Source organism: Chelmon rostratus, chromosome 16, assembly GCF_017976325.1.
Source record: "Chelmon rostratus isolate fCheRos1 chromosome 16, fCheRos1.pri, whole genome shotgun sequence".
Classification (NCBI taxonomy): Eukaryota; Metazoa; Chordata; class Actinopteri; order Chaetodontiformes; family Chaetodontidae; genus Chelmon; species Chelmon rostratus.
The window spans coordinates 18071865-18089746 of NC_055673.1; the positions used below are offsets into that span (position 1 = coordinate 18071865).

The 17882-nt window shown below is 42.9% G+C and overlaps 2 protein-coding genes and 1 pseudogene across 2 annotated transcripts; all 3 read right to left on the minus strand.

Moving 5' to 3' along the window:
* Positions 1-385: 385 nt before the first annotated feature.
* Positions 386-3365, minus strand: LOC121620165 (annotated as a pseudogene).
* A 2671-nt stretch (positions 3366-6036) lies between these two features.
* Positions 6037-8619, minus strand: LOC121620168 (glutathione S-transferase A-like). Its single transcript, XM_041956134.1, has 6 exons — positions 8307-8619; positions 8107-8172; positions 7801-7906; positions 6927-7045; positions 6436-6518; positions 6037-6334 (listed from the first exon to the last, which is right to left on the minus strand). The coding sequence occupies exons 1-6, from the start codon at positions 8472-8474 to the stop codon at positions 6205-6207; spliced, it is 672 nt and encodes a 223-aa protein (XP_041812068.1). The 5' UTR covers positions 8475-8619; the 3' UTR covers positions 6037-6204.
* A 2918-nt stretch (positions 8620-11537) lies between these two features.
* On the minus strand, positions 11538-14669 carry LOC121620163 (glutathione S-transferase A-like). Its single transcript, XM_041956130.1, has 6 exons — positions 14400-14669; positions 13605-13670; positions 13404-13509; positions 12592-12710; positions 12407-12495; positions 11538-12289 (listed from the first exon to the last, which is right to left on the minus strand). Exons 1-6 carry the CDS (start codon positions 14565-14567, stop codon positions 12157-12159), a joined length of 681 nt encoding a protein of 226 aa, XP_041812064.1. The 5' UTR covers positions 14568-14669; the 3' UTR covers positions 11538-12156.
* Positions 14670-17882: the final 3213 nt, after the last annotated feature.

Below are 17882 nucleotides of genomic sequence, written 5' to 3' on the forward strand. Positions count from 1 at the left end.
GACTGGATTCTGCCGTTACTTTTACTCTGCGCCTGAACTTTCTTTGAAAACGCGGTTCTATGTGACTTTTTAAACCACATAAACTCGACAAGAGCAACTCCGAAGTCCAAACTTGAGTAGATCTCAGACTTTATTTGTACTTTTAGCAGTGCCATCTTGATTTTATTTGGCCTGTGCTCCAGTGTAACTGCTGAGACAACATACTGGGTTACAATGCAGTAAAGGTTATTTCGTACAACAAAAAGGTTGAAACCTGTTAATCAGAAATAACTGACTCCATACAAAGACTCAACATGCATGAAAACCTGCTGTTATAGCAACTTGTATCAGCGTTTTATTAGTCAAGGGATTGATACATATGCACGCCACGTATCTGGGCAACAAATGCCAAACGTTTGACAGGAACCTCTGGAGAAAACACAACCAAAAAAAGGAATCACATCTCAGCCTTTCTAACAGGAGTATATTTAGCACATGCTGATCACCTCAGCACTTACTTTCCTTTTCAGGGTCAGAAGAATACAACAGCTGTGTCATATCTGACAAACTGTGAGCTGAAACTACATCAAGCAAAAGCATTTTTTATAGAACCCAAACCAAACCATTACAGGAAGGTGTGACTGGAAAGCATGTGAGAATCTCAGATGTCTTTGAGTGTGTCCTGTCCCTGAAGGTTCTCCAGCCAATGAGGAGGCCAGCTGGCTTTGATGCTGGGCCGCTCCTTCAACAGAGTGTAATACCCTCCCAGTTTAGGGTAACACTCAGCAGACAACCTTGAGAACAGAAAGTAGGAGACATTTTAACTGTGATGTCAAGCCACACACCTACAGATCACCACTTATTTTGTTAGTGCGACTTATAGAGAAATGCAACAGCCTTCTCCCACTCACCCAAATCTGAAAAGAGTAGCGACAGTTGGAAAAACGGTCACATCTGCCAGCGAGAAGGACGGACCTGTGAGGTGAGAGTTCGGGCCCAGCTGGAAAGAAAAAGGTGTAAATACAGCATGTTTGAACACAGCAGTGCATGAGTGCTGAGATTGTTTGTGTTTGTGTGTTTAGGGTGAGCACGCTACCTTCTGCAGGTAATCCTCCCAGAGCTTGAGCTCAGTGGCCAGAGCCTCCTTGTTCCTCTTCAGTGCTGACTCATGCCTCTCTGCTTCAGGGACAAACCACTCGTAGTAGATAACTACATCTAAAAAAAGAAAAACACCACGCACACACATTCAGTGTATAGTGGTGTGTGCGTGGTGCACATGATCTTATTTCCTTGGCATAAGTGCAGTATTTTGGAGCATCAATAATTTACTGTTTAAGCATAAACATGCAATATTCTACATTTTTCTTATCCTATTTATATCCTCAGAAAAGCAAATAACAAATATATAATTTCATAATTTAAAAAGGCCACATAATTTTCTCCTAAAAGCTGGGCACTGCACTTTTTAGCAAACGTTACTCAAACAAGAATAAAGGAATAATCATTTTTAGCTGCAGATTAATACACATTGGTTGCACTGAGTATTGTCAGCACCAGCATTGTGTATGTGACTCAAAATAAACCATGTGCCCATGATCATCATAAAAAAGAAACATCCCACCCAGTATTACTGGTTTTGGACTTTTAATGAAATTTGCTGACACTAAATATCACTGGCCTTACCATTAAAACTTTGAAGAAGTGACTGAAACTCTTTCATGTGCTTGCAATAAAAGAAAAAAAAACAGGCTCTCTGATCGATATCTGGACCATTGCTGTCAAAAATTAATAGAAAGATAAATTACTGATGACAGAGTGAGAGTGAAAATCAGTATTGCTGGTGCTTATTTGACTCCAACGGTGGGAGCTGTGTATTCTTTACGGATAGTAATATATAAATATAGCTAATATTTGGTGTTTTGTTCGGGCTTGGGGGTCTCACAGGCTGCAGTCTGAGCTGCCTGCTGTAGGGATTTCATTTCATTTGTCTTACTGAGTTTTTCGTAGAAGGTGAGACCCTCAAACATGCGCTGGTACATCAGGGCTTGTTCAGCCTGGCTGTCTGGGATCAGCTTGTTTCCACTGGCCTTGAACTGACTCTGCAGGGAGAACAGCCGCATCTAACTTAATGATGTTGAATTAAATGACGTCATCTGGTAAATTGTTTTTTTTTTTTTTTTTTTTTTTTTTTTGGTGATGGCTCACTCACCTCCAGATAAAAACAGGCTGCGTAGGATTCATTCACGATGATGTCTCCGTGTTTGAAGGTGGGAAGCTTAAAAATCAGGTTATGATGTGAGCAAGAGAGACGACTGAAGAGTTAACTGCTGTCCGCGTTGTTTGCTAACGCTACGGGGAGCTAATTAAGACAACCTGCTGAGCGGAGAGACTAATTTACAGCGTTTTAGCAAAATATGGCGGTTAGCTAACCCGGTTAAAAATTACAGTGTGTGGTGTTTTCCAAGCCACCATGAGTGGACACATATTTACAGCAAAGTCAGGATTGTACACTTGAGCTCTCTCTGCATGTCGCCATATATCATTGACTGTGTAAATTACTCGTCACGTACGCCAAACTGCCTTCAAAATTCAGTCAATTAGCCATTATCTTTTTTACCTGTAAAACCCCCGCCGCATAAACACTGGATTAAGACGTTGTGGCATTTAATCAAGACTTACGATAACTTCGGCATGCTGATAACCCCTCTCTTGTATAAACCATTTGCTTTATCGTTGCCGCCCATTGTGGTGCGTTTTAAGTGAAATGCACAACAAGGATTTTCCTATAAGGAGGTGCTGCTTGGTGAAGTTGACATAAGCCGAATTAAACTCCACATCCATGTGATTCGTCTACAGCCTTCAGTCATGATTCAGCAAGCACGCAGTCTTGTCAGTGAGCAAGAAAACTGCGCAGATACAAGATCTGAATAGTTTGACGTTGCATTAGAATAGAAAACAGCGCGTCTATGGCTGATACCAAAGATGGTGTCGGCTGCGTCTGCAATAACACAAGCTGTCGCTGTTATGTTGTGAGAGATGGCACATATGCAGGGTAATAATCTAACGTTATGTGACTACAGGTAACGGTGCATTAAAGTTACAACCTACCTGACCTCTGGGGTTTATATCTAACACGTCTTGGGACTTGTGCTCCATTTTCTCAAAGTAGAGCAATTTGGCTGATTGTAGCCCTTCAGGTTTTTCTCCTCCAGAGCGATTATCACCCTCCAGCAGGGAGAAGAGCCGGAGCCCCACAGCAGAGTCATGTCCTCAGCCATTGTCTCAGATTCAGCAGCTGGAGCCTGAAGCCTCAGACCTCAAATCGACACCGCTTTGCAAGTAACAGGCAAAGTGCGCACAAGTGTTCACTGTTGCTCTCTCCGCTGCTCATGGGGATCTCAAGCTATAACAGAAGCGCTTATTGCCACCTACTGGCAAGATGGTAGTAATACAACTGTCAAACAATTTCCCTTTATCATCATTTGGTCGATTAAAAAATAATTAATAAAAAATATTATTATATTAAAATATATATATATATATATATATAATAATCTCCTTCTCACCCTGATGGGGTGGTATCTGTGTCATCCTCAAGCTCGGGTCCTCTACCAGAGGCCAGATGTTGTTCCTGGAATCTGCTGGAGGCACTCTCCCAGTCTGGGGGTTACTGCCCCGAGTGCCCCCACTACCACAGGGACCACGCTAGCCTTGACCTTCCACATCCGTTCCAGCTGCTCTTTCAACCCTTGGTACTTCTCAGTTTTTTCGTGTTCTTTCTTCCTGATCTTGGCGTCAGCTGGGATCGCCACATTTATTACCACTACCCTCTTCTGCTCTTTGCCCACCACCACTATGTCCGGTTGGTTAGGCAGGAGCTGTTTGTCAGTCTGGAAGCTGAAGTCCCACAGAATCTTGTCCCTGTTGTTCTCAGCCACTTTCTGTGGTATGGCCCATTGGGATTTGGGTGCTTCTATTCCATATTGGTTGCATATGTTTCTGTATACTATCCCAGCCACTTGGTTGTGCCTCTCCATGTATGCTGATCCAGCTAGCATCTTACATCCTGTTACTATGTGCTGAACTGTCTCAGGGGCTTTTTTGCACAGTCTGCATCTTGGGTCTGATCTACTCTTGTAGATCCTGGCCTCTGTGGCTCTTGTGCTTATGGCTCGTTCTTATGCTGCCATGATTAGTGCCTCTGTGCTGTCTGTCAGTCCTGCATTTTCCAGCCACTGGTAGGATTTCTTGATATCAGCCACTTCCTCTATCTGACGGTGGTACATGCCATGTAGGGGCTTGTCCCTCCAGGTTGTCTGCTCCTCCTCCTCTACACTCTTGTCAGGGTTCTGCTGCCTGAGACATTCACTTAGCAGTTCATCCTTCGGGGCCATTTCTTCGATGTATTCTTGAATTTTCATCCTGGACTGTGGCCTTGACGCTCACTCGTCCTCGGCCTCCCCCTTTCCGTTTAGTGTATAGCCTCAGGGTGCTGGACTTGGGGTGGAACCCTCCGTGCATGGTGAGGAGCTTTCTAGTCTTGATATCTGTGGCTTCTATCTTCTCCTTTGGCCAGCTTTTGATACCAGCGGGGTATCTGATGACTGGTATTACGTACATGTTGATGGCTCGGACCTTGTTCTTACCGTTCAGCTGACTTTTCAGGACCTGCCTTACCCTCTGGAGGTATTTGGCTGTGGTTGACTTCTTTGTGGCCTCTTCATGGTTTCCATTAGCCTATGGGATGCCAAGGTACTTGTAGCTGCCTTGGATATCACCTACGTTGCCCTCTGGTAGGTCAATCACCTCAGTCCTGATCATCTTGCCTCTCTTTGAGACCATGCGGCCACACTTGTCCAATCCGAATGACATCCCGATGTCATCACTGATCCTGGTGGTGTGGATCAGCGAGTCGATTTCTCGCTCGCTCCTGGTGTACAGCTTGATGTCATCCATGTAGAGCAGGTGGCTGATTGTTGCCCCACTATGGAATCGGTACCCGTAGCCGCTCTTTGTGATGACATGACTGAGGGGGTTCAGGCCTATGCAGAACAGCAGTGGTGATAGCGCATCTCCTTGGTATGTGCCGCATTTGATGTTGACCTGGGCAGTCGGCTTTGAATTGGCCTCTAGGCTTGTCTTCCACATTTCCATCGAGTTCTGGATGAAGGCCCTTAGGTTCCTGTTGAACTTATACAGCTCCAGACATTCCAGTATCCATGTGTGCGGCATTGAGTCGTAGGCTTTCTTGCAGTCAATCCAGGCAATGCAAAGGTTGGTCTTTCTAGTCTTACAGTCTTGGACGACTGTTCTATCAATCAGTAGCTGCTTGCTTGATGAGTTTTTTGCAGTGGTATTAGAGTCCACACACTGTGGAACCCTCTGCCTACTGAACTCAGACACACTAAGTCTCTGGCTTCTTTTAAATCACTAAAACATTTTGTGACAGCCTTTGACAATGATTAATATATCACTTATTTATAATGTTTTTATTCCTAATTGTTTTATCTAGTTCGGATCATTTTACTGGCTTTACTTGCTCTTTGCTCATGTACTTAACAATGACAATAAAGGTGAATCTAATCTAACAAAGCTCTACTGTGAGTGGGGACACACATTGCCAGCCTCAAACTGGCAAGTCATGTGCTCTGATAATGGTTTAATTTGCAAACTTAACCCTTAACCCAAACTGATATTAAGGTGTTTCTTTGAGGTCTTGACATGAAAACATCTGGAAACCCAGAGTTCATGTTGTGCTGGCCAAACAGGAAATGATCGGAAAACCCCAGAATGAGGACAAACCAAACCAAAGGGCAGTAAAAGCAGCAGTGGTTCATTTGAGTTTATCGACCTCAGGTGCAGAAACGTTTTCACCTTGACATCTAGAAAAAAAGAAAAGTTCAAAATTTCAGACTTGCAGTGAGAGACCAGTTGCGATGGCATCTAGCTATGTTTTAATACCATTTATCCACCTTACATAGACCTGTTAAACATATTCCCGTCAAATATGGCTTAAAGAGAGCTCTGTGGATGTTGAACTTTAAATTAACGCAAAGCTGAAAGTCACTTTTTATTCCTTTGTTTACAGCTCAAAAAGAGAAATTTGCAAACAAATTCTGTTGGGAAATTAACCACAGTAAAGGCATGTTTTTTTTACAAATGCTACCAGCTAGAGTAGTGCAATGCAAGGAGTGGTTACAGGAATGGTTCTGGCATGTCAGCCTCTCAGATGTCTTTCAGGATGTCTTGTCTCGGGCTGTTCAGCCAGGTGGGAGGCCAGTTGGCTTTGATGCTGGGTCTCTCCTTAAGATAGTCATAGTAAGCTGCCAGTTTGGGGTAACGCTTCTCAGATAACCTACAGAATGGAGAAAAGTTGGTGTGAACTTGGCATTGGCAATCCATGCATTCATTCTGTCAAGCAGCTGAAAGTCAATTCCAGTCAATTAGGCCACATACCCAAATTGGAAGAGATAAGCGAAGCTCGGAAACATAGACACATCAGCCAGCGTGAAGTTCTTTCCTGCCAGATAGCAGGGTGCCTGGAGGACAGAACAAGGAAGTTAAAGGCCACACTCATGTGCTGGTGGGCAGATCTGACAGCCAAGATTCTCATTTCAGCCCCTAAACAGAGCTGCATTTGCTAGTTTCCCACTTTACAATTACAGATTGCATAAATCATAGCTGTCATGGATGGCTATACAGTAGCTTAGCTAACTAAAATACATTATGGCACATCCGCCTTTAAACAAATAAATTACCGGTACTTTTCTGGCAGAGAGCTAGATGAGAAGATCAATATCACTCTGACACACACACACACACTTAGCAACAAAGCTTGTTGGTTGTGTGTATGTTTTTCTTGTTCTTGTGAGTCTCACCCGTGTTGTTTTTATTGCTACGGCGGCAGAACCAATTTACTGAGGGTAAATGATGATCTTCAGGTTTACCTTGGCCAGGTATCTCTCCCACAGCTTGAGCTCATCAATCACAGCCTCTTTTTTCTTCTTCATAGTAGACTCGAGTCTCTCTTCCTCTGGGACCTTCAACTTGTAGACGAGAAAATCCACTGAAAAATGTCAAAACAGGCTTTCAGTGGTGACTCTCGGAGGTATGAGAGCTATGAGAGATTTTAAAATCAATCCAAACATTGTAAAACATTCATTCCCACATCGGTGGGCCAACTGCCTTCATTTCCTGAGCAGGTGAGGGTGAGCTCAGTCAGGAAATTATTATGTAACATCAGTGACAACAGTAAAAGTGGCTCAAATAAAGTTTGAAGCAGTCTAATTGCAGCTTTCCTCTTTTTGCACCATGAAGGACCTGTCTCATGACTTTGCATGCAAGCTTGTCGGAGCATGTGATCCTTTGTGGGATTAACATATGGCCTTTTAACATCACAACCTGTTGCAAGGGGTGCACTGCATGGACTATGTGAATGCAGAGCTCATTAGTGCACAGCGTGTGTTTTGAACAGCTCGGGTCTCTCGGGGAGGGGGGATGTGGAGCTCCCTCTGAGGACACTGTCTGAAGACAAGAAGTTTCAGAGGTGTAAAGGTGGCAGCTTGGTGTGTGATGCTGTCAAGGGTGATGTAGTTCAGAGTCTCAAGGCAGACCTCTAAATGGCAACAACAGCTCGGTCATAACGCTATTAGTGAGAAAAAGCTTTTGTGGCCTGGCAAGACTTAAATAACTAAAGCAAGGTGGCTCAAATGTAATGATTTATGATGATTATTAAAATGCAGGATTGACAGGGCCACAAATACAGTTGTTTTGCACAACAGACGTGAAACACTTCAGCTTTGCATGTCCGAGTTAACATACCCATTTTCTGGTAGAACGTGAAAAACTCAAAAAGGCGCTGGTACATCAGTGCTTGCTCAGCGGGGCAGTCAGGGATCAGCTTGTTTCCCTGGGACTTGAACTGGCTCTGTTATTGGAGACATTGGAAAGAGCAACTATTGAGAACAGCTGCACGGAGCTTCGGTTTCCTGTCTTCTGCAGTGTAGGGTGTCTGTTTATCTGTGAGGCATTGTTAAACACACAGAGCACGAGGAGCCCAACTAATTATTGACTCTGTCAGAAAATGGTGACATGGGGCCAAGTTCAGCAGCCTGGCCAAGTTCTTACCTCCAGGTAGAAGCAGGCAGCGAGGGACTCATTCACGACAGTGTCTCCATGCTTGAAGGTAGGAAGCTTTAATAAAGAATGAAATGAATGAAAACTTCAAGTCTCATTATTTTATTTTCTAAAATGAATATAAATGTGTGCATGTCAGGAAAAAGCAGGCTGACACGATAGGAGGACTTATTATTTCTAGGTTAACTCACCTGTCCCCTGGGATTCAAGTCCATGACTTCCTTCGACTTGTGCTCCATTTTCTCAATGGAGAGCATTTTCTGGTTGTAGCCCTTCAGGTTCTTCTCCTCCAGAGCGATCATCACCCTCCAGCAGGGAGGAGAGCCGGAGCCCCAAAACAGGGTCATGTCCTTGGCCATGGTTTCAGAGCGAACTGCTTCACCTGACGGCAGCTGAAGTCGGAAGGAGTGAAGAGTGAAATTGCAATCTGACAGGTGCCTGTTTTTATAACAGGCTCTGACCAACACTTTGCAATCAGATTGGTGGAATGAAGTCCTGTCCCATGTTTGTCACCCAAGATTGTGACTCAAGACAGCTCAGATAGGTCACGCCCTATCCAAGCATGCCCATGCAGCCTTTCACAAGCATCTGCTTCTGTTTACTCAGGGCAGCATGATGCCATATTGAAATAAGATAAGATTAGATAAGATCAAATTTATTAATTCCCAGCTGGGGAAATTTGGTGTTACAGGCAGCATCAATAAAAACAGCAAATGGCAAAGGCAATAGAAAATTCAAAATACAAAATACAAAATGCATTATTATGCCTCTAGCTGCTTATAACCACAGGCGTTAGCAAACGGAGATGCAAGGAAGAGACTTTCTTTGCATTAACACCTGGCTTTGCAACTAAGACCTGAAGTAATGCCTGAAATATGAGCAGAAGGAAAACACGAATTCCGGATGACTCCCTTTGAAAAAAAAACAACTTTAATCTTAACACTCAGTGTGTTCCTGCAGTGATCGTAATCGTAGGGATGTCACGTCCTCAGTTTTTCATTATGTGCCCAACCATTACTAAAGCATTCCAAAAGACATTACTTGCATGGTCTGTGCCTGTGGAAACCTATGCCAACGTGATTTTAGTTTGTGATTTTATCTTAAAGCCTTCCTGCAGAGATTTACTGTTTTTTCTCTTGCATGTTTACAGGCAATTTGACTGAAATTAGGCTGCTGAACAGTCACAGTGAGTCAGCGCTTTTCACTCACCCCTGCACACACTGAGGACACCAGCTGCGGCACGGTCATTCAAATCAAACAATCACATTGAATGTACTGAATGTGAATGTGCACACCACCTATCTACCTACATTTGAAAGTGGCATTTAGCGGCACAGTGCAGAAACCTTGAGCACCCTCTTCACGTATAATCACATACAATTTGAGGTTTCAGTGTTTGCACTGCGGACATTGTGCACTTGAACAGCTGCCAGTATACACACTGCAGTGGAGTTAACTGTGTGTGGAAATTAACCAGATCCTGTCACATACTTCATGGTTTGCAGTCATTCTCTCTTCTATTTTGGTCTGCGGCTGCATTTAAAAGACAACTTATTAAAAAAGAGAGCTGCAGACATCACATGAGAAATGTGGTTTTGCCGAAGCCTGTTCCCTCCAGCAAAACATTCAACTGCTGACCAGCATCATTTTAGATGTCTGGGAAGTTTGACCAAAAGACAATTTTTTGCAATAATTTATCCACATTTCAATTCAGCTCAAGTATAAGTGGGTGTGTTTTTGCGTGAATGCACCGGTGACATTCCACCTCTTCATATCACTTCATCTTTACTGGCTTTGCCTTTATTGAGTCTGAGCACTGTAAGTGTGTGCAAGTCGGTTTATCAGTGTAATCTTGACTGGCCTGGATGACGTTAACACTTTCTGTTGGCAAAGCATATTGAGGAGGATGAAAAACAATGGTGGCTACAATACAACTGGTTTTCCAACAAAATGTTGTTGTTGCTGATACACCAGCTTCTGCTCTACATGCATGACCTCAAACATCCTTTGTGTTCATCTGAAAGCTATACATGTCGTGTGTAGACAGGGAGGCTGCGCAAGAGGGTTGGAGGAGTGAAAGAATGCAGTGTGCAAAATTAAGGCTGTAGTTTTCCTGTTTAATGTAGAAGCTCTGCAGCAAAAAATAAACTATGCAGATACATACTGGTATGTTTCCATCCCTAAATAGCTGCATGAGGCCTTTTATGTTCAGGTCTTGTCTTTCCAATGTAGAGTCACATTTTGATCTATTTCCCCACAATTAAGCTTTTATTTTGAAATATCACACACATGGTCTTGTAGGCTGATTGACAGCATGTGATCATTAGCATTTAGCATTAATTCAGTGTCACTATCTTGATGAGTGGGACCTGTGCCTGCACACTTTTCCAGCATACTGGTTCATAGATGCTTGCAGTCAAGTCTGTCAGTGAGTGTGGGAGCCTCTGCTGGTCCTGCCAGGAACTGTGTGTTTCCAGAGGCTGACCCTACAATGGCAAATTCAAAGACACCATTTGACGAGATAAACATTTTCATAGTTCACACAGTAAACATTATATTCCTGCGTATTCCTTGTCAGTGAACTTTTGAGCTGCCACTGAGACACATACAGTGCATTGATCATGTTGCAGGTTGGATGGGGCAGCTCCATAATACTTCTTTTATCTCTTCCAAATAAAAAAACCTAACAACTGCCCCTGTGATTATCAGCTGTGGGGGAGAAACAGGGGAAGCCCAAGTCCACAGAGCTACAAGCATGGGCTCAAAGAAAGATCCATAACATTCAACAGGCAGCACCGAAGAAGAGGGCCAAGACCAGGAACAGGATGTCACTTTGCACCGTCCTGTAGTGCGCTCCACTCAGGGCGCTGCTGTTCTCCTGCTTGTGTGGGCAGGATCTGAACACAAGCTATTTACAATCTATTTCCTTTATCAAAGTGACATAAACCAACATTCAGTACATTTCAGCTGTTGCAAATGTTTAAAAGAGGACGTGCATTCCATCAAATGCAAAATCACGTATACAAAGTCATGATTAGACAAGGCATTTTATTCACCTTTGTGCCAAAGGCACATTCAAAAGATAAGGGTCATGGTCATTTCCTCAAAAACACCGCCTAACTTTTTTATTGACATGCCAATGAAAATCTATGGCAGACTTAACGTGAATATTGGGGTTTACGCAATGACGTGTTCACCTCTTACAAAAGATTCCAAAAAAGTTGGGATTTGTAAAACATGAATAAAGCAGGATGTGATAATTTGCTAATCCTTTCTGACATTTGACTGTATAATGGACATTACTACAAGTGACTGGATTCTGCCGTTACTTTTACTCTGCGCCTGAACTTTCTTTGAAAACGCGGTTCTATGTGACTTTTTAAACCACATAAACTCGACAAGAGCAACTCCGAAGTCCAAACTTGAGTAGATCTCAGACTTTATTTGTACTTTTAGCAGTGCCATCTTGATTTTATTTGGCCTGTGCTCCAGTGTAACTGCTGAGACAACATACTGGGTTACAATGCAGTAAAGGTTATTTCGTACAACAAAAAGGTTGAAACCTGTTAATCAGAAATAACTGACTCCATACAAAGACTCAACATGCATGAAAACCTGCTGTTATAGCAACTTGTATCAGCGTTTTATTAGTCAAGGGATTGATACATATGCACGCCACGTATCTGGGCAACAAAAGCTGCGCCATCAACAGTGTCACAACTTGCCTGTTACCCTGCAAACACTGCATACATAACCTAACATAACCTGTGTTTATCAACTGTTTTTTGCCAAACGTTTGACAGGAACCTCTGGAGAAAACACAACCAAAAAAAGGAATCACATCTCAGCCTTTCTAACAGGAGTATATTTAGCACATGCTGATCACCTCAGCACTTACTTTCCTTTTCAGGGTCAGAAGAATACAACAGCTGTGTCATATCTGACAAACTGTGAGCTGAAACTACATCAAGCAAAAGCATTTTTTATAGAACCCAAACCAAACCATTACAGGAAGGTGTGACTGGAAAGCATGTGAGAATCTCAGATGTCTTTGAGTGTGTCCTGTCCCTGAAGGTTCTCCAGCCAATGAGGAGGCCAGCTGGCTTTGATGCTGGGCCGCTCCTTCAACAGAGTGTAATACCCTCCCAGTTTAGGGTAACGCTCAGCAGACAACCTTGAGAACAGAAAGTAGGAGACATTTTAACTGTGATGTCAAGCCACACACCTACAGATCACCACTTATTTTGTTAGTGCGACTTATAGAGAAATGCAACAGCCTTCTCCCACTCACCCAAATCTGAAAAGAGTAGCGACAGTTGGAAAAACGGTCACATCTGCCAGCGAGAAGGACGGACCTGTGAGGTGAGAGTTCGGGCCCAGCTGGAAAGAAAAAGGTGTAAATACAGCATGTTTGAACACAGCAGTGCATGAGTGCTGAGATTGTTTGTGTTTGTGTGTTTAGGGTGAGCACGCTACCTTCTGCAGGTAATCCTCCCAGAGCTTGAGCTCAGTGGCCAGAGCCTCCTTGTTCCTCTTCAGTGCTGACTCATGCCTCTCTGCTTCAGGGACAAACCACTCGTAGTAGATAACTGCATCTAAAAAAAGAAAAACACCACGCACACACATTCAGTGTATAGTGGTGTGTGCGTGGTGCACATGATCTTATTTCCTTGGCATTCTTATCCAATATATATATCCTCATAAGGCCACATAATTTTCTCCTAAAAGCTGGGCACTGCACTTTTTAGCAAACGTGACTCAAACAGGAATAAATAGCGCACTTGTTGGGGACTATTTTTAGCTGTGGATTAATACACACTGGTTGCACTGAGTATTTTCAGCATCAGCATTCTGTATGTGACTCAAAATAAACCATGTGCCCATGCTAATTGTAAAAAAGAAACATCCCACCCAGTATTACTGGTTTTGGACTTTTAATGAAATTTGCTGACACTAAATATCACTGGCCTTACTATTTAAATTATACTTTGAAGAAGTGACTGAAACTCTTTCATGTGCTTGCAATAAAAGAATAAAAAACAGGCTCTCTGACCGATACCTGGACCATTGCTGTTAAACATTGATAGAAAGATAAATTAATGATGACAGAGTGAGAGGGAAAATCAGTATTACTGGTGCTAATATGACTCCAACGGTGGGAGCTGTGTATTCTTTACTGATAGTAATATATAAATATAGCTAATATTTGGTGTTTTGTTCGGGCTTGGGGGTCTCACAGGCTGCAGTCTGAGCTGCCTGCTGTAGGGATTTCATTTCATTTGTCTTACTGAGTTTTTCGTAGAAGGTGAGACCCTCAAACATGCGCTGGTACATCAGGGCTTGTTCAGCCTGGCTGTCTGGGATCAGCTTGTTTCCACTGGCCTTGAACTGACCCTGCAGGGAGAACAGCCACATCTAACTTAATGATGTTGAATTTAATGACAGTATCTGGTAAATTACTTTTTTTTTTTTGGTGATGGCTCACTCACCTCCAGATAAAAACAGGCTGCGTAGGATTCATTCACGATGATGTCTCCGTGTTTGAAGGTGGGAAGCTTAAAAATCAGGTTATGATGTGAGCAAGAGAGACTTCTGAAGAGTTAACTGCTGTCCGCGTTGTCATGTCTTCATGCTAACGCTACGGGGAGCTAATTAAGACAACCTGCTGAGCTGAGGAACTCTTGGTGAATAAACTGACTCACTTACAGCATTTTAACAAAGGAGGTCTCTCAGCATGTCGCCATATATCATTGACTGTGTAAATTACTCGTCACGTACGCCAAACTGCCTTCAAAATTCAGTCAATTAGCCATTATCTTTTTTTACCTGTAAAACCCCCGCCGCATAAACACTGGATTAAGACGTTGTGGCATTTAATCAAGACTTACGATAACTTCGGCATGCTGATTACCCCTCTCTTGTATAAACCATTTGCTTTATCGTTGCCGCCCATTGTGGTGCGTTTTAAGTGAAATGCACAAGGATTTTCCTATAAGGAGGTGCTGCTTGGTGAAGTTGACATAAGCCGAATTAAACTCCACATCCATGTGATTCGTCTACAGCCTTCAGTCATGATTCAGCAAGCACGCAGTCTTGTCGGTGAGCAAGAAAACTGCGCAGATACAAGATCTGAATAGTTTGACGTTGCATTAGAATAGAAAACAGCGCGTCTATGGCTGATAACACAAGCTGTCGCTGTTATGTTGTGAGAGATGGCACATATGCAGGGTAATAATCTAACGTTATGTGACTACAGGTAACGGTGCATTAAAGTTACAACCTACCTGACCTCTGGGGTTTATATCTAAAACGTCTTGGGACTTGTGCTCCATTTTCTCAAAGGAGAGCAATTTCTGATTGTAGCCCTTCAGGTTTTTCTCCTCCAGAGCGATCATCACCCTCCAGCAGGGAGAAGAGCCGGAGCCCCACAGCAAAGTCATGTCCTCAGCCATTGTCTCAGATTCAACAGCTGGAGCCTGAAGCCTGAGAGCTACCTCAAATCGACACCGCTGAGCAAGTAACAAGCTAACTGCGCACAAGTGTTCACTGTTGCTCTCTCCGCTGCTCATGAGGATCTCAAGCTACAACAGAAGCGCGTATTGCCACCTACTGGCAAGATGGTAGTAATACAACTTGAGTGTCAAACAATTTCCCTTAATCATAGATTTACCTGAAACTCCACATTTTATTAAACAGACATTTGGTCTATTAAAAATCAAATATCCAATATATATATATATATATATATATATATATATATATGTATATATGTATGTATGTATATATGTATATATGTATATATGTATATATATGTATATATATATACATATATATACATATATATATATATAGATAGATAGATATGCCACGGTGCTCATGTTAAATTAATTGTCCTCTTAGAAAAGAGTTTGCAGCAGAAGCAGAAAAGGCTGTTGTTTTTCTCAAAATAGACTAACCAGCTTCTGGGAATCTTTTCACCATGAAATGTCTTTTTGAAATACTGGTGATGACAGCTTCTTTCATCCAACTCATTCCTGCGAAAAGCAAAGTCAGCAGGTACCTCACTACAAACCAGCTGTCTCTGGTGACTGATTTCTGTCAGTCAGAACTGAAGGCCAATTAGCAGGGTCAGCAGACAGAGGCTCATCCTCAGGCACAGGATTTGGTGGGATGCTAATTCAGGCATTTCTAACAAAGAGAAAATGGTATTGTCATTCGTATACATGTTATTCACAGCATTTATAGTGTTTACAAAAGTAAAAAAAAAAAAAAAACGCACCACCCACACACAGTCATGCACACCCACACCCGCCCTCACATAGACTGCGCCCACATTGCCCATGGCAAAAACCGGCCCTGCATATAGCCATGAAACTGGGAGGGATTCCCAACCACTTTTGGAGGTACTTGTTGATCTTCCTCTCCATTCCTTCTGCGCCTGTCATTGGGACTTCATACACAGTCAGCAGTCACAAGAGTCTTGGCAACAGACCATGGTGATAGAGCGATGCTTTAAAGTTCCCCAAAGCCCTGATTTTTTGATCCTCCTCAGACATGCCTCAGTCTGCTCAAACCACTTCCCAAGGCACTTGATTTGGTTCTCCTCTATTGATGTAATCACTTCCTCTTGCACATGCAGCTTGAATCTGTTGGTCAGTTTCCCATTCCTGATCACCATACTACTGGATTGTTTTTGGCTTCAACTTCATTCTGGCCCATGTTGCCATGTGACCCAGAACCGTTAACACCCACCTCGCCTCCACATGGGTTGTGGTCGTCACGGTAGGGTCATCCATGTAACCTCTTATTGGGGGTTGTCGGATGTCTGCCCCATGTTTGGACCCCGGGCTCCCTTTTCCGCAGCTGTTATTGGGAGGTTCATTGCCATTGCGATTGACGAAGAGGATGGGGGTTGTACAGCCAGTTGCAACTGGACTGGACTAGACTTTGCCACTGAGTTGTGAAATGGGCTGCCTTGAATCGAAGCTGGATTCCACCAAAATAGCCGGTGATGTGGTAGTAGTCCAACGCTGCATGGATGAGGGCGTGAGGGATTGATCCTTAAGCAATGGCCAAATCAAGGCCGGACAACAGTCAGGTTGCCTTTGCTGGTTTTGGCTTCATGGATCATCTGATTAAGGACGCCCGTGTGTTCCAGACAGCCTGAGTAGCCTGGGATTCCCACTTTCTGGATTGCAGTGTTGATGTATCAATTCTCAAACAGGTATGATGTCATCCTCATGCATCCTCTTGCATTTAATTCATCACACTTTAATTTGGCTATATCTCCTCTCAATCCAGATGCACTGTTAGATTCATTGAACAATCAGTGCCTATCTATCCTCAACCAAATTGCACCATTTAAAATGAGGAAACTCAAAGCAAATACCCTCCCCTGGCTGAACAATCACACTTCAGCACTTAGGCAGCACTAAACTCCCTAAAAAGCCAGACATTAATTTATCAGCAAGTAGTTAAGAATGCAAAATCAGATTACTCTTCTCAACTGATATCTAGAAACAACCATAATCCCAAAGTTCTGTTGAAGGTAATAAATGTCTTTATTTGTGGTCCGTCCACTTCTTTTCCTCTACCTGCCACTGAGCTGTCTGAAAAATGCCCCGATCATTTTCTAAAGAAGGTAGAGGATATAAGGTCCCAAATCCTGCCTGACCCTCGCATTCTTTCCATTTCCAATGTCACTTCTGCTCCCCATGTTTCAAGCCATCATAACTTCAGTACTGTAGACTACAGCCCCCACATGCACTTATTTTCTATGCACCTCCGATATCATCCCCACGAAACTGCTCAAGGAGGTACCCCCACTGTTAGCCCTGTTATTTAGCAGATTATTAATAACTCTTTTTTTTCAGGCAGTTTAAGCATGCCAGTGTCTTTGTCTTTAAGGAACAACAGATTTATCACAAAACTGACTTTTTTTATTGAAGGTTCTGGAGAAAGTAATTTCATCCCAACTGTTATCTTTTATGAGTAATAAAAGTATTTTTAGTTGCACTTGTTAAGGTTACTAATTACCACTCAGGTTACTAATTACACTTGTTAATGACCTACTGTGAAGAGGCAATGGCTCCACTTTGTGTTCTGTTAAATTTAAGTGCTGCCTTTGACATAGTCACAGTATCTTCTTACATCATGTGACCTGGGAAGGCATCACAGGCTCGACTCTCATCTTATGGCGCACATACCTCTCAAACAGAACCTTTTCTGTCACTCTGGGTAACTCTTCTTCCTTGACGGCCTGTTGAATTGTGGTGTCACTCAAGGCTCAGTTCTTGGTCCGATTCTTGGCCAGGTTATTCAGAACCATGGTGTGTTTTACCATTTCTATGCAGATGACACTCAGTTATACATGCCGTTAAAACCCAAAGATCCTGTCAGCCTAGCTAATCAGTTGGTGTTTATCTTGGTGGTCTCTCAAATAATCTAACACAGGGTCTGCTAGGAATCTAGGGGTAATAAATGATGCTAAACCCTGTTTTGATGATCAGGTCAAAACTGTTGTTCAGTGATGTTTCTTTCAGTTGAAGTTAAATTGCTGATCTACAACAAGTCCTACATGCTTTTATCTGTTAATGGCTTGATTAATGCAATGCACTTTACTCAGGTATCAGCCAGGGCTCTCTCCACAGTCTCCACGTGGTACAAAATGCTTGTTTTTTGTTATTAGAGTCCACACACTGTGGAACCCTCTCCCGACTGAACTCAGACACACTAAGTCTCTGGCTTCTTTTAAATCTCTAAAATGT

What these genes read in the sequence shown, in the direction of transcription:
- LOC121620168 (XM_041956134.1), bottom strand. Translation starts at nt 8,474, where the DNA reads ATGGCCAAGGACATGACCCTGTTTTGGGGCTCCGGCTCTCCTCCCTGC. An exon ending in CACGTTCTACCAGAAAATGG is followed by an intron (nt 7,046 to 7,800) that starts GTATGTTAACTC and finishes GACATTTTTCAG; the next exon opens with TGGATTTTCTCGTCTACAAG. An exon ending in GCTTATCTCTTCCAATTTGG is followed by an intron (nt 6,335 to 6,435) that starts GTATGTGGCCTA and finishes TCCATTCTGTAG; the next exon opens with GTTATCTGAGAAGCGTTACC.
- LOC121620163 (XM_041956130.1), bottom strand. Translation starts at nt 14,567, where the DNA reads ATGGCTGAGGACATGACTTTGCTGTGGGGCTCCGGCTCTTCTCCCTGC. An exon ending in CAGCCTGTTTTTATCTGGAG is followed by an intron (nt 13,510 to 13,604) that starts GTGAGTGAGCCA and finishes TTCTCCCTGCAG; the next exon opens with GGTCAGTTCAAGGCCAGTGG. An exon ending in CACCTTCTACGAAAAACTCA is followed by an intron (nt 12,711 to 13,403) that starts GTAAGACAAATG and finishes TTCTTTTTTTAG; the next exon opens with ATGCAGTTATCTACTACGAG.